The sequence below is a fragment of the Vicugna pacos genome, chromosome 13 (genome assembly GCF_048564905.1).
Source record: "Vicugna pacos chromosome 13, VicPac4, whole genome shotgun sequence".
NCBI classification, from domain to species: Eukaryota; Metazoa; Chordata; class Mammalia; order Artiodactyla; family Camelidae; genus Vicugna; species Vicugna pacos.
In genome coordinates this window covers 5,477,165-5,497,779 of record NC_132999.1, presented here as the reverse complement: position 1 = coordinate 5,497,779, position 20,615 = coordinate 5,477,165, and the positions used below count along the sequence as shown (strand labels likewise).

The 20,615-nt window shown below is 43.2% G+C and overlaps 1 protein-coding gene across 8 annotated transcripts in view; it reads right to left on the bottom strand.

The window, feature by feature from the left end:
* Positions 1-556: 556 nt before the first annotated feature.
* The window catches only part of LOC102527220 (uricase), a 93,676-nt gene continuing 73,617 nt past the window's right edge, over positions 557-20,615 (bottom strand). For 6 of the 8 annotated variants that reach the window (XM_072974120.1, XM_072974119.1, XM_072974122.1 and 3 more), the window contains 7 exons: positions 20,040-20,258; positions 18,116-18,232; positions 17,935-18,013; positions 7,914-8,100; positions 6,177-6,300; positions 3,607-3,690; positions 557-1,496 (listed from right to left, as the gene is read on the bottom strand). In XM_072974120.1, the coding sequence (XP_072830221.1) occupies positions 1,422-1,496; positions 3,607-3,690; positions 6,177-6,300; positions 7,914-8,100; positions 17,935-18,013; positions 18,116-18,232; positions 20,040-20,258 (885 nt within the window). In that variant the 3' untranslated portion in view covers positions 557-1,421. Of the gene's footprint in view, positions 1,497-3,038; positions 3,143-3,606; positions 3,691-6,176; positions 6,301-7,913; positions 8,101-9,667; positions 10,236-17,934; positions 18,014-18,115; positions 18,233-20,039; positions 20,259-20,615 lie in introns of those variants that run through there. The other 2 variants (XR_012078998.1, XM_072974124.1) reach the window with 2 other exon arrangements.

Here is a 20,615-nt window from a genome sequence, read left to right as displayed (position 1 = left end):
CCCATCTCTCATCTCACCCACAAAGTTCGATGATGACTTTCCACTTATGTCTAATAACATATGAAAAGACAGCAGGATATTTCCTTTAACAAACACATACAGAAATGTCTATATACCAGGCACAAATGCTACCGTAGGTCTTTTCAAACATTAATTCATTTAATCCTCAAAGATACCTGTGAGGTAGGTTCTATTTTCACCTCCATTTTAAGATGAGAAATCTCATCACAGAGCTAGTAAGAGATGGAGCCAGGACTCACATGAGTTTGCACAGTCAAACATGGCACCCTGCCCCCTGAAGGAGTCGTATTACAAAGGTGAATGCAGAATTATCAAATAATATTAAGTACTTATATGTAAGTATTTATAAAAATGGAGACAAAAATTTTATTAATGGAGTTTTTAATGGAGGAAGGTCATCTGAATGTTCATGTAGACAAGTTTTCATCATGGGCTTCTAAAATTATAGTTTATGGAGATTTATGGTATATACACAACAGTAGTGTTAGTTCATTGATGTAAAGATAATCACCACTCAAAACTACATATATCTTTAAATCATCAATTATATTTAGTTCTTGATTACAAAGTAATAAATGCTCATATCTGAAAGATTCAGAAAACCACATGGCAAAAAAAAAAAATCATTTATGGTCCCACCATCCAAAACCATCATTGCTGATTGTTGTATTGCTACATATACACATATATATACAGTCATCCACCCAGGTATTAGCAATTAATAAATGTGGCTCTTTGTGCCAAAGTGATAAAAATGAAAACAATTTACTTTTTTTTCAGTGCCTCAGTGTATACTATTCTCTAAGGGTTGTAAAAGTCATAAAAGCAATACATGAAGATTATAAAAGTTCTTTAAGAGTAGAAATAAACTCCTAATGACACTTATGCTAGAGCATTCTTAAGAATTCAAATATTCAATCTAATTGAAACCACAATGGTGATATTTTTTCAAAATATGATTTTATCATTACATTTTCTGCATTACTAAGGAGCAAGTTTTAGCATTAGTAGGATGAAAGCAATGCTTGCTTCTTAAACTTGTGTACAAATTAACACATCACCATTGATTGATGATTATCTTCTTAATAAATGGATTCTAAAGCTTCTCTGAGATAGGAAGGCACAAGACAACTAAAATGAAATATTGATTTATGATTATTCTAATACTGCTCAGCATTTGTGAAGAAAACGGTATCCATAAAGCATGGTATAATTACTAATCATAAAACACTCTGCTGGGCTAGATGAAGAATTCTTTCAAACAGGAGGAAAACACGTTAGCACCATGAATCAACATAATAGATTGAAAATCTGCATGGCTACACATCATGATTTCCAGCATCACAAGTGGCTCACTGAATGCCTCAACTAATCATGGACTCCCACTGGTGGCCACGATGTCACAGCTTCGAAGTCGGCTTCCTCTTGAGTTTACCAGTAATTCTGCCATATGGATTGTCTAACGGTAGGAAGACCTGTAGAAAAACCACATGGTAACTTCAGAGGCACTAGAACAGACCTCTCCTTTTTACTATGAATCACTACTATTAAATTGACAACAAAAACAACTTGCTAAACAAGAAAATATGTAGGCTCTCCGGTAGTTACTCCAAGCAAAGCAATGCCTATTTTCCTGGCAATAGCTGAGCGATGAGGTGATTTTTCAGAACATTAAGGAGTTTTTTGAAAAATTTAAATCATTGAGATATAAATGTTTCTCAAATGCATTACACATCCCTGCTTTTTAAATAGCTGTCGTGAACATAATTTGGCCTTTGCTTGATGACTTGCTTTGAGCATCCATCATCGGCCAGTGCTATAATACTGCCGTGCCCTCAGGAACGTTTGAGGTCCTCAGGGCTCTTAGCCCAGTGCTAAGTGGCTCCAGACAGCTGTGCATTTAGAGTTCTTCTGTCCTCCCATCATGTCACTGGTCACTTCTCTTCTGTTTTCAGTGTGACCTGACTCCCTGCTTCTCACATGTTGACTTTACTTCGTACACACCTGCTGGGTGAGGGCCTGGGAGTGAGTGCCTCCAACCATCCCCAAAGTGCGGACACAGACATGCGGACAGGTTGTTTAGCCACTCGTGTGTCTTTATGTGGAGCCCTGGCCCCTTTCTGCCTCCAGGTCTCCAGCTGGGTTCTAGGAGGAAGCTCTGAGTGTAGTTTCTTAGAGCAGAAGACACTGTGGCCTCAGTCCACATCTTTGAGCTAGGCCAGTGCAGGCCTGAGGTGTCGGGGGGCCCTGGGAGACACTCTCCCTCAGTCAGGGGTCCGGGAGCCTGACCCATTCTCTGTTTGGGGTCCATTTGTTTCACCTTTGTTGAACATGGCCCGGTCCCTCCCCTGTCCTTGAGAAAATAATCCTTTAAAAAAGGCTTTATATTCAAATTAGTGGCATTCTGGGAACCAACGTCCTTCCTTCCTCTGAAGTAAATAGTGCTGCCCCTCCTTTCAGCTGAAGGACAGCACGTGGGACCAAGGCTGCCCTCCTCTGCAAAGTCAGGGCCTCTATCAGCTATCCCAGGCACCCAAGCATGGCCTTAGTCACCCAGCGCTGCACCCCAGGCCCCGCCTACAGCTGTGGTGGTGCAGAGCCTGATGGAGCCATCAACACTGCGCAGAACAGAGACAGGGCACCTGGCCAGAGGGGCGTGGCGAATAAGGCTCCTGGGTCAGCAGGCTCAGAATGTAGGACCTTCGGGACACCTTCCTTGGGCTTTGTCCCCAAAAGGGAATGATTCTACCTACGGCAGCAGAGCCATGGTAATAGATGGCCCTTCCCCACCTCACTCTCCCTACACACTAAAAGCAGCCAGCAAAATGGTGTTTTTTTTGTTTTTTGTGTTTTTAACCATTCTAGAAGCCTGTGGAAAGATGGGTCCAACAGAGAAATCCTGCCATTCTGAGAATGGTCCAAGTGGGGAGGGACAGTTCTAATCTCCCAGGACTGACCACAGGACTGACCACAAGCTGCCTGCTGGGACTTCAGGCTGTCAAGTCACACACACTGACCTGGTTTAACTTTCTGCCATGGCTAAAGACAAGTCAGGGTAAGCACTTTTTCCAAGGCAAGGTTTCCTTTCAAAAAATTAACTTCCTCATCTTGCCTTCTGTAACTGCAATTAGAAACACAAATACCATGCAGTGTATACTGTATGCTACTTAAATCAACCAAAAGTTAGGGATGATGGAAAAAAATGAAAATAGAATGTTTTTCCCTCTGCATTGCCTCATGACAGAAGAATGATGACGCTGTGACCCTCTGTGGCACTTCCCCGAGAAGCAGGTCTCAGAGCTGTTTGGGTGCACTCCGTTCTTTCTTTGTCTTTTACTCTGCAACTTCCAACCCTCCTCTATAAGCATTCATCCACTTCTAGGGTACTCCAGCCTCAGATACTGAAAGGCCAGCGTCTAAGAGCGCTCTAATCAGTGGCAGCTATAAATAGTCCAAAAGCAACAGCTGTTAAAAGAGTTGTGGTAGGGGACATTATCATCCCAAGTTTAGAAAGAGGGGTTAAGGGAGTGTGGGGGAGGGGAGAAATATGCTTTTTAAATGGAAGCATTTTTCAGTTTCTCTTACCTCTTCCTTGTTGATCAGTCCCATTTTGGACATGTCGATTTCAACGTAGTGAATGTTTGGCAGGCTGAGTTCCACATCTTCTATCTGGAATCCACAACAATATGTGTCACACTGGGCAACTCTGTCTCTCATTCCCCCCCGCTCTAACCCCCAGCTACCCACTAGCTCATTACTCAGATGCCACCTCCGTCTCCGAGATGCACGCTGATGTTCCTCTGCTGCTTAACCCTGTTCTCTCCTGCTAGTACTATTATTAAGTGATGGACCCACTCTCCTTGCCTCTGTGTGTGGAATCTGTTTCCAGAAAAGTCAGATCTCCTTGGGTCAGAAACCTGGGAGATCTGCAGCATCCAACCGGCTTCCTGGTGCTGGCCTGTCAATCTCTTAAATTCCCTCTTAGCCCAATCCCTCCCCTCCAGGCCTGTCCCTAACATTTACACGCCTGGAAGAAGAGTATCGTGGAGGCCCCCATACCAGATATTTAAAGATTTCAAAGCTATGAATCAAGCTAAAATACTTTCAAGTGAAGTTCTGTCCCTCTAACTTGACAAAGACTCCTTCAGAACAATCTGGAAGGCCAGGATCTAGTTTAAAACTCTGACTCCTTGCAGCATCACGCCAGGACACGGCAGCATGGGAAGGGCCAGCCCCCAGCCCCTGGCCCATCCCATCTTCTCTCTTGGACTCGTGTGGGTTGATACCCCAGCTTGCATGTCAAGTCTCATCCATTCCTCTGACAAACACCTCCCCTTTGCTTACTCTAAGGCTTAAAGGTATACTGATGGCCTGCCCTGCCCTGCCCTTCATGGGGTAGAGCTGGGGAAGAGGCCTGCACAGGTTCTAGAAATAGTCTCAGGGTTAGCTGGGCAGGAAATTCTGGGATGCAAATATCCAGAGAATGGTCTAGAAGGGGAAGCATGGGCTGCTGAAATGTTGGTTGCCTTGGCCTCACCGACTCCTCGTCCAGTGGAGAGAGGTGTAGCCAGAGCAAGGCCTGAACGGGGCCTCTAGGCCATGGCGGGGGTCCCTCCTGCTGGGTCTAAGGACGGCCCCGCTCCTCTCCATCCCATCATGGCTTTCGTCCAGGCTCTCCTTGCCAGTTTTCTGCAACAACCTCCCAACAGGTCTCCTTGTCTGTGGCCCATCATGCTATCACACGCCTTTCATTCAGAGTGGCCTTTCTTAAGTGCAAACCCAGTGGTGCCACACCTTGCTTAGACCCCTCAGTAGCTCCGAAGAGTTTCAGAGTATAAAGAAGCCCACAAATGCCCTCCTGCTCTGTTTCCGGCCTCATCTCTAGGCACATGGAAGGACTTTCACTCCTGGAGCGTCCCATGTGCAGACCCTCCACAGCAAAGGACTGATCCATGCTGCCTCCTGTCTCCATGCCTACCCCCTCCCTCGCCCTCGAGTGTCAACCCAGATAACCCCTGCTTGACCCTTAAGGCCCAAATACCTCTCCCTCCGGAAAGCCCGGCTGGCCCCATCCCCTATATTGGAGTTAGGCACCTTCCTCTGAGTTTCCATAATATTCTTTTTTTTTTTTTAATTCCAGAGTTATTTATTTATTTTAGTTGAAGTCAGTTTACGATGCTGTGTCCGTTTCTGGTGCACAGCATAATGTTTCAGCCGTGCATGTATGACTTTTCACATTCTATTTCATTTTCATTATAGGTGACTACAAGATACTGAATATAGTTCCCCGTGCTGTACAGTATCCACTTGTTGTTTATCTATTTTATATATAGAAGTTAATATCTGCAAATCTCAAACTCCAATTTATCCCTCCCCCCAACCTTCCCCGTTGGTTTATTGCTGTGAGTCTGTTTCTGTTTTGTAAACAAGTTCATTGGGGTCTTCTTTTAGATTCCACATATGAGTGACAACTCATGGTATTTTTCTTTCTCTTTCTGGCTTACTTCACTTGGAATGATGATCTCCAGGTCTATCCATGTTGCTGCAAATAGCATTATTTTATTTCTTTAATATATATATACACACAATGGAATACTATTCAGCCATAAAAACGAATTTCCATAATATTCTGTTCTCTATTGAATCATTAGTTTACTTACTTTCTTATTTCACTGAATGATGAACTCTTTGAGGGTAGGGGCCTTGCCTAATTTACCTCTGATTTCCTCATGTGCTGACCGAGACATAACAGTCATTCAATAATATCAAACGGATGGAAGGACGGATGGATGGAATCGCTCCACATCTATCCTTCAGTCTCTGGCTCTCCTGAAACCCAGGCCCTTGGGATAATTACCCCTCCTTCAGGGCATGCAAGTCTCCTAGATATAAAACTTAAATTGTAGCAAGTTGAGGAGGCTTAGAATTTTCAACAGAACTACAGAATTACAGCAGTGGCCTGTGTTTTCAGGTTGCACAGATTTTTTTCCATTTTTTCCTCTCTTCTCACTAGCTATAAATAGCTTTTGAACAACAACAGATGTCATTTTTCATGTGTCTTCCACTTTCTTATTTTAACTCTCAACTCCTTCTCAGAGCTGACAGGAGACACAACAAACTCTCTCGGGCCTCAGAGGGCAAGTGACAAGCCGTACCTCAGGGATCTGGCTCAAGGAGAGCACCTGGATGTCACAGAGGGTCTTCTGGATAGAGGGCGAGTACTCGCCTCTGTCAAAGGGTCCAGCAAACTTCTTCAGGATAATGTCCCTCATAGTGTCCCTAAAACACAAAAAGAGAACGGAGGGCTCTCACAGGGTGGCCTTTTGGGAATGCATTAGGAAGCTAAAAAGTGGTGACCTTTCTGTCTCCCAGAAAACAATTTTATTGCTGGTTTTAGAAAGAATTAGAATCTTAAAATACAAACAAAAACAAAAAACCCACCCCAAACACCTCACTTCCCATTTCCCCGTGCACACACACTTCCCGGTGCACGCGCGCACACCAGAGACAAACACACACCATTCAACAGACATAACTAGAGCTGCCTTCAAAGCCTGGCCCCGGGCCCAGTGGGCCTTCCAGGGTAAGACTCCCTCCACGTTTGAAGACCTTACGAAGAGGACTTCCTGGTGCTCTAACCTTCCTCCCGCTCGGTCACTTCTTTGAACTGTTGCATTTTCAGGGGTTTTACTGTGCCAGGCTCTGTGCTGAGTATTTTATGTGATTACTTCATTAAATTCTCTCAATATAGTCAAGGCAGCAGTATTATCACCCCCAATTTAGAGGTGAGATATCTGAGCTTACAAGTTAAATGATCCTCTCAAGTCCCTCCCTTTAGTGAGAGGCCCGACAGGTACCCTGACTGACTCAGTTTCATGTTCTTTTCAACACAAATACATCAGGCGGCTGCCCGCGGGGAACACGTGAACAAAAGGGGAAAAGTGATTGAGATGAGGTTCTCTTTAAGCATCTCCAACCTATCACATAATAAAAGGAGCAGAGCAAAATGAGAGCAATGGGGGGAAGCTACCAGGGGGCAGATTCTGGCTCATCGTAGGGTCGAAATTTCTAACAACTGGAGTGTCGGCAAAGGAACGAGACAGGAGAAACCTGGCCAGAAAGCAAACTCTGGGAACTCAGAGGCCTAATTACTGCTTGTCAAGGATGTTAAAATAGTCATACTTGTCATTTATAAAGTGCTTCTGTAACTGTCATCTCATTTTGCGTTTAGCCTACGGTGACCAGCTGTCCCAGTTTGCCTGGGACTGAGTGGTTCCCTGGGATATGGGACTTTTGGGGTTAAAATCAGGAAAGTCCTTGGCAAACTGGGATGAGCTGGTCACCCTAGTACAGCCCTCGCTGCATCTGCTATGAAGTAGGAATGGCATAGCATTTGGAAATGCCATTATCCTTATTTGACCCAGTGGTTCTGAAAGTGAAGCCCCTCGTCCAACAGCATGAATGTCACCTGGGACATGGTGAGAATGTTCTCAGGTGCCATCCCGGGCCACAGAATCAGAGCCTTTTTGGGGGGGTCGGGGGGGTGGGCTCAGTGAGCTGCAGTTTAACAAGCCCTTCAGGTGGGTCTCATACACAATCACATTTGCATATTGCTGATTTCGTCAGTTAAAAAACAGAGGGTCAAGCAAATCAGGCGACCCACTCAAGGTCTTCACAGCTCATAGCGTCCTAGGGTCACCTGCAGATTTACTAACTCAAAGTAAGCCCAGGGTCTTTCTGTGATTCATCAGAAGGGGTTTCTTCCAGTGAGGAGGTTGAGTTGAACGGCTTCCAAGTTTCCCTCTCAGAGGGAAGACTCCACGAACTCTGGGCCCCTGGCAAAGAGGGCAGACACTGCCTGCACCATGCCAGGCCCGAGCCCTCATGCATACCAGGTGGCGTCAAAGTCCACATCTCTGCCCGGGTGGTAGCGCCACCTGCAGTACACTTGGGTGGCAAAGATTCGGTCCTTCGTCTCTGGGAGGGTGGTGAATTGGTCCCTGATGAATCCTTCGAATCCGGACTGGGTTGTTTTCAAGACCTTGAGGTCTTTGATTCCAGAATGAATGACTGGATGTCCTGTTTTAAGTCAAAAGGTAAGCGGGGATGAGGTCATAAACAAAACTGCCCTAAGGATCCTGGTCATTAAAATGTGGCACAGTCTGTACAGACAGCTACATCACTGCCCATGTTTTCTGTCTCCTCTGAAGTCCAAGTGATGAAGGTGGTGTGCCTGTCCCTCCTCTGTCTGAATTCCACAACTCCCTGCCCTCTCCTGCCCTCGGGGAACTCAAGGTCAGAGGCTAAGCCTCCAGGCTGTGTTGAAGCCCACAGGAACAAATACCTTTTTCTCAGCTTGTGCAGGAATAGCTTTTAGGCCAAGTTATCTTTCACATCTTGAGCCCCATCTCGTTCATCAGGCAGTCACGCTGGAATGAGGTAACAAACTCCTCAAAAAGCCGTTCCTCTGTTTGCTCTGTGACGTCCTTTACTGGGGGCAGTCCTCACGCTGACCACCTACACTGCTGATGGCTCCAGTCACAACCAGACCCTCAGTTCCCTTGTGTTATGAGCCCAGCAAAACCAGACAATGTCATAAACGGGGAGCAGCATGGGCCTGTTTTTTTTTTTTTAACCTATCCATTTTTTAATGTTTAAATTCTTGATATTACAGAACCAAATTGAAATTTATTAACATTCCACTCTTACAGTTCTTATCAACAAACAGAAATAAAATTCATGAGCCAAAAGCTCAAGACAAATTAAAAACAGGGAAAAGCTTATAAAACTAAATATGGATCCCCGCATTAATAGCTGAATAGAGAACGTGATTTTTCAATTCTAAGCAGATGATAGAGCCTAAATAGAGACGGGGAAGATGAGGCCAGTGGCCCACGAGGCGCAGATTGCCTAAGTGCGTACCCACAAAGGCTTTAGTTTTTTTGGCTGAACTTAGAAGGGGCAAAGGTGGCTCATGGGGGCCTGGGCAGAGAGGGCAGAGCTGAAAACAACAGAGCGGATGGTACAGTTCTCCTGCAGCCCCCGACATCACCCTATGAAGTGGTGGGCATAACCTGATGCTGATGGGCATAATCTGAAAAGCTGTTTACTTGTGCTTCAGGCAGTTTTAGCTCAAGGCCCAGGTGACAGATGGGGTACAGAGTCAGTGAGAAGAGTCTCTCTTTCTTTCTCTGTGTGGACACAGTGTACCTCCAGCAGTTTGGTGAAGACTAAAGAGAACATGGCGCCAGGGGACACCGTGGGAAGCCCCAGGGCACCACGTCTGTGGGGAGCAGCATTCTTTCCAAGGAGCAGGGGCACCGGGCACAGCAAACAGTGGGCAGAGCTAGTGAGGCAGAAGCTGCACACAGTGGGTGCAAACTTCTTGAGCACATGTGAGACAGCCCTCCAGGCTGGGAGAAGGTGGGAGAATTTTGCCGGGAGGCACAGCGGTTCTGTAACGAGAGAGCTGTGGGGCCAGGGGAATTTGGGAATTAACATCACCACGGCCTTATCTGTGTGGGCAGGCTCGCGAGGCCAGGACGGTCGGGGCCACGTGGGTACAAACCCCCAAAAGCAGCGTGCCAACGCAGGATGACTGAGGTCACCTCTTTCCAGTCTTGAAATTAATCCACACTAGTATCTATCCTTTTTCGCCTATTTAATCATAAGTCAACAGCTGGAAGTATCAGGCATCACTATGCTGTACGTGGTCTCTGTGGAAGAATAAGAATGTATCCATGATCCTTAATCAGAATCCTGGGCAGCTCTTAATAACCCAGTGATTTACATCTCCTGTGTGATTTCAATTGCTGTGGTTAACTCAGGAGCTGCAGAGTTTCAGAAGTAGGTAAATAATGGCTATATTTTGGTATTTTCCCAGCCACATGTGTGTACCAACAGAGAGAGCAGAGGCCATGGTTAGTGGTAGGTCTGCTAATTAAATGTGTGCTGATTAAATAAGGTGTTCTGGTCAGAGTGTTCTAGGATAATGTGGTAAAACAGAAAATGGTACTTGTTTCCCATGCTGAAGTTCCCATTGGAAGCTATATCTGAGGAATAATCACAAGAAAGATACCAGAAATGACTTAATGCCTTAAGCTGGCTGAGTAGATCAGATTCTAAATGTAAAAAGACACGATTCTGCAAAATCAGCGTTTCTAAATGCAGTGTAGAGCTGATCCAAGTGAGTCTCAGTCTCAGGCCCGAGAGAGCTGCAAAAGCAATCAATAAGTATCTGTTGAATTGAATGAGTGCAATAAAATTGATTCACATTAACAACTTAGTCTCTTTTTCTTCTAGACAGTTCTCCCCTGTCAATCCTTACTATTTCCTTCCTGATCTGCCCCCTCCCCTCAACTTTCACACAGAGCGTGGCAGGAGGAGAAGGCGAGGGCATCAACACTGGCTGAGAACGTCCTGTCAGCATCCTTCTGGTCATATGGCTAGAAACTGGCAGAGGAGGAGTTTGAACTCAGCATCCCATTATGAGATTTCATGCTCTTCTTCTCCCTTTTGGGGTCCCTCCCCATCCTCACAATTCCTCCTTCTTTTCACTCTCCCCATTTCTGTACTGTAAGAGGATTTTCCGACAGACAAGAAAGCTGCCACCTCCATTCCACAATGTGCTTTGAAGGCCCCAGCCTGAAAAATACCAACTCCATTGGTTCAAAATGAACATTAAAGCATCACTTTTAGAAACGGCCCTGTAAGTCTTGAAAACATAGTATTATTTAAAAATTTCCTATTGAAATAGAAAGACCCCTTAAAGGAGTGACTCCTTAACCTTTACAAACTAATATAATTTACTTGCAATCATAATCCCTTCTAGAAAAAAATCCTACAGAAAATAAACTTGGATTTGCAATCGGGAGTAGGGTTAGAACAAGCACTGAGGAACCCGTGAAGAGGGACAGAGAGAAGGTGAAGGAAACCAAAGGCAAACTTTACTCCTACTTTCCCTACACAGCTGGCCTTGACCGCCAGCATCCATGTGAGCCGACCAGACTGGCTCCTCCAATGGTCTCAGTCATAAAAGGGTTTCTGGATGCAGTGCTGAGTCCACAGTCCTGGGACTAGAGTCCTTGAATTCACCCCCGGTGCTCTCAGTGCCTCTCCTCCCCTATTTATGAGCAGTGTTGCCCTGAGAAAACTCCTTACCCTCTCTCTACCTTGACTTTCTCATCCGCAGGAGGTGATAATCATAGCTATTTCCTGGCGCTGACAGATGTCTAAGATAATACACATAAAGGACTCAGTCAAATGGCTGCCCCATCGGAAATGCTCTATAAAAGTTACATTGATGATTTTGCCACAACTGACGTTTTTTATTGCGTTCAACCACCTGTAAATATTTCCCATGCTTCACAAAGGCTCACTGGGGTCTAAAACTACTTCTGACATGCCAGCCCAGTCCACCCCAGCCCTGGGATGAGATTTGCTGACCTGAGGGGAGCGTCAGTCTGCCAGGCAGCTTTGAAATGATCTACTTTCTTGCTAACGATCCGAAAATGGAGAAGGCAGCTGCATTTTCTAATGTGTTTTGGCCTCAGCTTCTCACCGAATAAAACATTTCATGTTCTCAAAGACGGTTCACTACTGCCCCAGTTCAGGCAGGACGCAAACCATGTCCTCTGGCACACTCATCACCCTGCGAGCAAACAACAGAAACCTATTCTCTTTGAACGTGAAAAAATACATTTTCTTGGCGCACATTAGACACTCGGGATGAACCCTGGGAGCTTATTTTCCCTTCCCTGTTGGTGATTCCCCAGCTTTCTGAACACTGGTAAAAAAAACAAACCTGAGCCTTTCAAATTCATGGGCCCATCAACTAAAAATATGATGCCTCACACACTCTAAAAAAGATTCCAAGAAGTAATTCGACCAAAAAGACTGCCCTTTTCTAGGTTCCTTCCCATGAAACCACTTAATCAGCTCTATTTTGCCTTTCGGCCATGGTTATGGAGTGATGCAAAAGGAAGATTTTCCCATTTTACTTGGTTAGAACATAATCTTTTCTAGCTTCTAATGTCCTCCTACACACTTGACAGATTGTGGTTTCTCTCCCCGGGAAGCACGCATCCTACTCCTCGAGCTCTCCAAGGGGAAGAAACTCACTGCAAGTTAAGAGAAAATCACCCCAATTCCTTACCTACGCATCAGGTGTCACAGAGCACAAAGCGTTACTGAGCCAAGAAAAAAAAATCCTGTCACCAAGAGGATAATTGCTTCTACATTTAACACCTCCAAAAAGGACACAAATAGCTACAAGGAGGATATTTTAAAACTATATTAAATCATTCTAGTAGAAAACCTCAAACTTGTAAAGTGCTGGAAACAGTGAAGACCAATTAAATATCATTTGCCTTTGAGAGTCCATCTCGCCCAGGCGGGGAGGGTGGAAGCTCTCTCTGTGCAGCTCTGGCTCTGGACGGGAGAGATGGCGTCCCCCAGCCAGAAGACCGTTCACTGGGCTGTTGTACAACTAGGTGGTGATCAAGATGATTTTAAAAAGGTCTTGGGCTTGCCAAGAACTTTTCTTCTGGAATAAGATAACTGAGGAGTTATCTTATCTTGGCATCAAAAGGACATCGGCAGCCTTCTTGGCAGTGGCTGCCTCTGTCTGTCTCCCACTTTCCCCACCTCATTTCTTCCGTCTGCCCTGCTTGACGCCTCTTAAATCCATTCTCCTCTAGGACTTAAGTTTCATCAATCCCCTTCCTTAAGACCATCCTCCTGTGCCTACTAGTCTCCATGTCAATAGATTATTTTTCACCACCAGAAGGCAGTATCTCTTACTTGAAATCTCTTTGCTATCTTTCATTCCTGTATTTGGATATGCTTTAGTTGAGTTTTTATAATTAGTGTCAGATTGGGAGAAATTTGATGCTTAAAGAATTGGGAATTATAATTCAAATTTGTGTGTGTGTGTGTGTGTGTGTTGGGGGATGCTCTGCTATTAGTTCAATTAGTTTAAATTAGTGACTCAACCATCCCAGTGACTTTGAGGCTTGGCTGAACTTGTAGTTCAGAGAGACACACAGGTGAGAGCTGGGAAGAGCTGGGTTCCATGTAACACCTGCACCGACAGCCTGCATCACAAACGCGGAGCCCAGCTCTCCCCTCGGAGCTTGGGAAGTCACAGATGTAACAGCGGCCCTCATCCCTGCGGTGAGCAGACGTCTCTCTCTCTCCCAGGTTCTTCCATGGAACTAGCAGACTTTGAAACAGCTAAAAGTATACTTCATGATGTAGCTTAAAAGACACAGTAGGAAAAAAATAGGGTAATGGGAGTTTTATAGCAAGTCTCAGGGCCTAAAATGGGTGCTTGAGATTCAGTAGGCTTTCTATAAATGTTTGTTCAATTGATAAGAATAAATCCAGCCTACAGGAGAAACCCAGTTACACACCCTGCTTGGAAGGGCTGCAGGCTGCATGTGTGACTGAGCGCACGCGCTGGAGGGGGCAGAGTCCTCACCCTCCCGGCCAGCCCCGCACCAAAGGCCCAGCTGGGAGGCTGGTAACGGCAGCCTTCCACACGTGAACTGGGGGGCGTGTGTGCGAAAGATAATGATTACTTTCTTCAGCTAAGCTTATGCAAGGGGATTTCTTATGACAACGATCGTACACTGACTCACCTCACAATATTCACTGTTCTAGCTCTTGAATAATAAGCAAACAAAGAATTAAACTTTGTTAGCAAAAAACGCATAGATCCCTACTCTCCAAAAAGGGACAGAGTACAAATGTCATCTCCACACACACAACACGGAACGACACACACATTCAGGAAGGTGTGCACACACACACTGCACACACCCTCGGCAGCAGGCGCCTCCTCCCCTGGCGACCCGTGCCAGCCCGCATGCTGTCCGAGTCAAGCTGGAGCCCCAGGGACACTGCTACGGAGGTCGCAACACCCTGAAGCTTTCTGCGGAAAGGAAAGGTTCTGGCCTGATTCTGATGATTAGTTTTTCTACTCCACAGCCGCCAGGTGACTAGAATTCAGGCTGATGATAGTTCCTGGTAATTCCTGGAAAGAACAGGGTGTGAAGAGCAGTCTGTTTGCTTCCTATGATCAGCAGAGCCCTGTATCTGGCTACTCCACTTCCACCTCCAGGGATCTGCGAAATATTCTCGTGGACAGAGGTCATCAGCGACCCCTATTTGCCAAACTGCACACTCTCTCCAGTCTTTGTTAACCCAACTCCTTAACCTCCTGTGGCAGAGACCTCTGGCTCTTGTCTTCCTCCCGGCCCCGGGTGGACTACATTTCCCGGCCGTCCTTGCCGTCAGGCGTGGCCGTGAGACGCGGTTCCCTCCCGCAGCTGTGCTCTGTACTGCCTTCAGACCTGGTGTTCGGCTTGAGGGATCTGCTTCCTCCTGCTGCTCCTCCGAGCTCTGCCCCTCTCCTGGTTGTCTGGGATGGGGATCTACTCTCAAAGTGGCACCAAAAAGTAAGGATGAAAAATGTCTGATTATATCAACCAGGTACTTGAATAACTTCCAGGAGCAGAGCATCCTCCAAACACGCGCACGCACACACTTAACTCCACTTTTACAAAAAGCGGTGAACTTTGTGTGTGGAGCCACTGCACATAAACCTACTTGTCATGCATTCTGTTACCCACTAACTAACCCTCCTTTCTCGAGATGTATTTTTCTTTTGCATCCATGACACCGTCTCCAATTCTCCTCTTTCTCTGGCCATTCTTCTTTCCCATCCTTTACACTGTCCAACCCTTAAGCTGGGTAATTTTCCCCAGGGCCCTCTCATCTTTCCTCTTCTCCCTTTATATGTTTTTCTGGAATGTTCTTTCTTCCCCATGGCTTGACCTACCATCAGTCTCCAAATCTATCTCTGTCCCTTATTCCCAAACTCACCAGCTTCCCTAGGAAATTTCCTCAGTGCATGTATTCTTCCTGGTCGACTCCGCTAGGCCGCTGACTTTAGGGTAACTTTAACCCCTCCTTCTCTCGAACCTCCCATCCCTACTCAACTACTCAGACCTATTAAGTACACTTCAGAAGTGCTTCCTATGATGCCTCTCCCCCACCTCTGCAGTCTCTCCATTTCTACTTTTACTGCCTTACTTCAGACTCCATCATTTCTTCAACATCTCATTACTGCCGGTTTCTCCAGCCAGTTCACTACAACCTTGGTCAAAATTACTAATCAGCACACTCTATACATTAAGCCCCTCCATGGATTTCTATTGTCATTCTAAATAATAATAATAATAATAATAATAATAATAATAATAATAATAACAACAACAACAACAACAACTATCTTTCTTATGTGCCAGGTACTGGGCTAAACGCTTTACATTAAGATTTATCTCCGTTAATTACCTGGACAGTTGTTGAGGCAGACACTGTTCTCCTCATCTTATGAGTGAAAAACCACTGAAGTAGTGTATGCAACTTGCTCACAGCCACAAAGTTATTAATTAGTGGAGCTCAACTTCAGAGACAGTTTAGCCTGATTCCAAGGCCTGTGGGCTCATTAACTACCGTGTAAAACTGCCTTTGAGTCACTGATCTCATTAGTATGGTACATGAGGCCCAAACCAACCTCTTCATCTTCACCTGCTCCTTCCATTCTAAAAACTGGACCCTTCCAAGCTGCTGTCATTCCTCAGACGCCTTCCCCTTTCAACCCGAAAATGACTTGCCCACTAGGGTGATCTGCGTGAGGCAGGCGCAGATGAAAATAGTTTAGTTTCCCTTTTCCACTCCTTTATGATTCCTACCCATATACGTTCTGTTTCTTCTGCTGGTAATTTCCTTTCCCCCTTCTATGCCCAGTACGCTCTGAATCATTTTTCAGAAGTCATTTGGAATATTTCCTCCTCCCTGTCAAACTTTCCAAACTGCCCTAGGAAGTTAATTTTCTGCACCTCTTTGCTCCCATCCCATAACTTTAATTCCTTTATGAGGGTCTTTAGCCTTTCATATTGCAATAAATCTTTTTATAAGTCTATTTCCTACTGTTCATCTACTGGGAACTCACCAGGGTCAGAGAATGTCTTATTCACCTCTGAATCTACTGCCCTTCATATACATAAGAAGTCCTCAGAATCACTGTTGAATGAATAGTATTTCCATGACTGACATTACTATATTTCATAGAAGCTCTCATTTTTTTAGTTAGCTTTCCTGAAATCTACTTCTAGCCCCTGCTATTATTTTACATAACTGAAAGTAGAATAAGGAATATGCTAAGTAATTGCAAAAATCACCTGAAATGGTTTAGAGCTGTGCTAACCAATATGGCAGCCACTAGCCACATGTGGCTATTAAGCACTTGGAAAATGGTAAATGAGAACTGAGATGTCCTCTAAATATAAAGAATTGCAAACACTTAATTTTTAAAAAATAATGTTAAGTATTTCATTAGTAATTTTTATATTTGCTGTATACTTAAGTGGTATTTTATACATATTAGGTTAAATCAAATGTATTATTAAAATTCTTTTTGCTTTTCTAATGTGACTACTAGAAAATTTTAAAATTAGGTATATGGCTTGCGTTATATTTCTGCTGGGAAGTGCCAGTTTAGAGTGGTTTGTATAGGAAAACACTGGCCTGGGATATCAGGAAACCTTTCTTTCTCTCACTCCTCCAAAGTCACACACAAAAGGCAAGAAAGAAGGAAGGAAGGAAGGAAGGAAAGGAAGTTACATCTTAACTAACAAACAGCTCAGTCACCAAGTGAATGTTTCACATGACTACCCATTTGGGGGATGAAAAAAGTCATTGTCTCTTCAACTTAACTCAACAACTAGTCATTTGGTCTCCTTTACAGGATAATAATTTCATAACTGTTAGTTAAACACTGAGAAGGCCCTGGCTGTGTCTAGAATTCAACACAAAAAGGGAAAAATATTACATGATAGCTACAATACTAGGACTTTCTAAGGGATGGCATTATCCAGCAGAACTCAGAACAGGAGGGACTTAATATTTTATTAACCTTTTTATATTTCTGCAGTTTATGAGATGCCACCTCAAATTCTTACTAAAGTAAGCTAGAGAAGAAAGAGAAAGAGACATACAAAGAAAAGAAAAAGAGACAAATGAGCAGGAAAGAGGAAGAGAGAAGAAGAGAGAGAAAAGGAAAGAAAAATAGAAGAGAAAAATGTTCACAGTCCACATTCTCAATTTATAATGACCATTAAAGTTTATTTTTTATTAGGATAGAGATATTTCTACTATGTTGGCGTCATGGTTCTTAGAGATATTCCAGTCTAACTCTTCGCCAATTACCGAACTCTGCTCTAACAACCTCAACAAATCAACGAAAGACGAGCTTTGGGAATTTTAATATTTGCTAAGTTCAATCATCAGTACTAATAAGGTCTGTATTGTAATTATTTCCACAGTTAATTTTTAGATTTCTTGGTAAACAGAAAGAATTAGATCACTGTCATTGCTATTTTAAATGAGGTCCATTTTATGATAATTATAATAGTATCAGTGGTTTTATCATTATGACAAATAGAATTTTAAGGAAACTTCATTGTTACTTACTAGGTATTTCCTATAAAGGTTATTATAATCATAACATGGCGTAGTACCAAAAGCACCGGTCAGAAAATTCAGAGATTCAGGTTTTTGTCAGACTGTGCCTTTTTTACCCCTTGCCTCAAGATCAGGCAATAAAAATGATCTACCCCACTCCCCAAATTTGTTGCAAAGGGTATTATTCCATTTTTATATTTTTAAGATAAAAAAATTGATAGTTCTTTAATGTAATCTAAGGTCACAATGCTCATTCCCATCTCAAATTTTAAAGACTTCAAAATTCTCTAAGGTTTTCCTTGATGTTAATACAGAGTTGTTTAAAAGAAAAAAAAACCTGAAATTGCTATTGCAGAATCAAAACATGAAAAACATTTTTCTCACCACTCCTCATCTGCTCAACCTCACAGAAGTGCTTTTCAGTGGGAGTATAAATAAATGCATGGACATGCTTAACTCCATTCTGAAAATTAGAAAAAAAATTATTTCCAATAAAATTTCAGCATATATCATAAAACCAATTTCTTAATTTAATTAAACTGAAAGCATAAATAAAGAAGAAAACCTTTTCAAGACGCTTCCAAGGAACTTCTTCCATATAGACTCCAACTCGGATGACATGGTCAAAGGAAGAAAGGAAATGCTCACAGACATGCATGGCAAAAGTTTCTATGCTTTTAATCTGTAAAGAGAAACAAATGCTAGTGATCAGAAATACTTGCCCCACTTAAAAATCATTTTTAAATATCCACAACACTCTATTTCCTGATGAAATGCTTTTTTTTTTTAGAATCAGAGAAACAAAGAATTAGAAAGAGTCTTAGAGATGAACTGGTCTTTACCCTAATTTTCGCAAGGGCTTCTAAGTGTGGTTAATAGATTGCCACCACCAGGTGAGAATATCCTGTTTTTAAAAGAAACTTGTTTGCAGGAGGGGATGTGTCCATCAATGGATGAGCAAGAAGTGATCTTAGCATTCAGATTCTCCTCACGCTGAGCTCGGCCACCACCTGTGCCAGCGGAAGTCCTGCAGTAGGCTCCAGAACACCCTGCTCCCTTTACGAGGCTGGCCAACAGGCCTCCCAATTTCTCAAGGAAAAATGTCCATGAAGGGTCACTTCAGCTCCCTTGCCTTGCAAACAGGCCTCCTAGTGACCATCCCCAGCTCAGCTCTCTATCCCCATAAAGCAGCTCCCTACTTCCACACAAATTCTTCATACTAATCTCTAGGCAATATTTTATGGTCCTAGTACAGTCTACAGATTATTTATGGCTTTGCCTGTAATTCAGGTAAACTATTTACCTATAATCAGATTTCTCCAAGATAGTTTTATTTTATACCCGTTGTCGCAGAATAATTATAAATAAGCATTCCATTTCACTCTCAAAGTATCCTGGTATGGATAAGAAATTACATTCTATCTATAATGAATGGACTTAAATTATTTTTACTATCTAGGGCCATTCCTTCACTTTTCTGTACCTCTCACTCAGTAGAGGAAATATAAGAATTTGTGTTACTTGGCCCTATGCTATAGCACAGTATAGAGGTTTATTTTCAACGTAGTTTTTTAAGAAAGCAATGGCTTTTTCCAGAGCCCTGTGTAGGCTTGCTGGGCCATTCTGATCAGCAAGAGAAAGGTTCAGGGTGGAGAGAGGCCTTGCAGAAATAATATTCCAATTATTTTGCTCATTTCATGTATTATGGGTATGAATTTCATGCAAAAGCATGAGAAAAGAAGCTTGCCAGTCTACACGTCTTGCCTTTCTAGGCTTCTCAGCAAATAAAAAAAAATTATCTTGAGTTGCTCAGAAATCTGCTGGTTGTCCAGCACGGCTTCATTCACACTTAAAGAAACCTGACATACAAGTGCTAAAAACTCAGATTCTGTTAGTTCCAAGATCCTTTCAATGGGTATAATTACCACCAAATAGGGACACTATGTGGTCATGGAGTTGGGAAAATTCGGAAGGCGTTAAAAGTTGGACAAATAGATTTCAAAACGTATCTCATACTCAAGATTTTCTTCTATAGTAATGCCAAGAGGAGAAATGGTACTTTCTCCTATAAACACCATTCTAGAAGAAAAAAATAACAGGACTCAGAGAAATGCAAGACAAAAATGTGTAAAATTATATTCTGAAATCGTGTCAAGGCCTTGATTTGCCAATGACACTAATTAAGAGACAATGTGTAAATCTGTCAAATAGGATTCTCTACCTAAAAGATGTAGTGAGTTGAGAACCAAGAAAAGGGAACAAAGGAGAAAAAAAAAAAAGAGAAGAGAACAAAGAAGTGAGTTTAATTAAAAAAAGATTTTCTGTAAAGCTGAGAATATTAGAATAGAAAAGGAAAAATTTTAATAGCTTAAATGTAAAAATAGGGTTTGAAGTTAAAGGGAACTTGAAACAAGCAAGTAATACCCTCATACTGTAATACAGTGAATTCTGCATCAAGACGGGCAGCATCTAAGAAGTATGAGACATACGCCTTTGGTCTTTGCCAGGACATGAACTGTGTTCTTCATGGTGTCTGTGGGGATGATGTCTGCATTATCCCCATACAGGTAGTCTTTTTTGGAGCTCAGAGTAAGTTCCACCGAAGTTGCCACCTCTTTAATGCTGTGATATTTTCCATTTCGCTGAATACGAAGAACTTTGACCATATCCTTCCCATAGCCAGTTCGGACAAACTCCACGTCATCGTTCTGCAACGAAAATGATCGTTACTGAAGAAGGCTAAATGAAAGCAAGAAGTCAGCTGTAATTTCTTTAAGTCTTAATTTTATCATGTAATTATGAAAGGTGAGAGTTGGAGTGTTCATGAAAGCAAGATCACGCCCTACCTTTGTAGAGGAAAGAGAATTTGTATGGAGGGAAGAGAAACAGATAAAAATACATCAGACTGGTCTGAAGAGAGACAGGGAGATGACTCCCTTGATAACAATAAACAACAATAAAAATAACAGTACCTCCTGAGCCAAACTATTTACTGTCTTATTTAATCTCTACTAACCTAATCCTTATATCAGCTCTGTGAATTAATATTCCCATTTTGTAGAGGG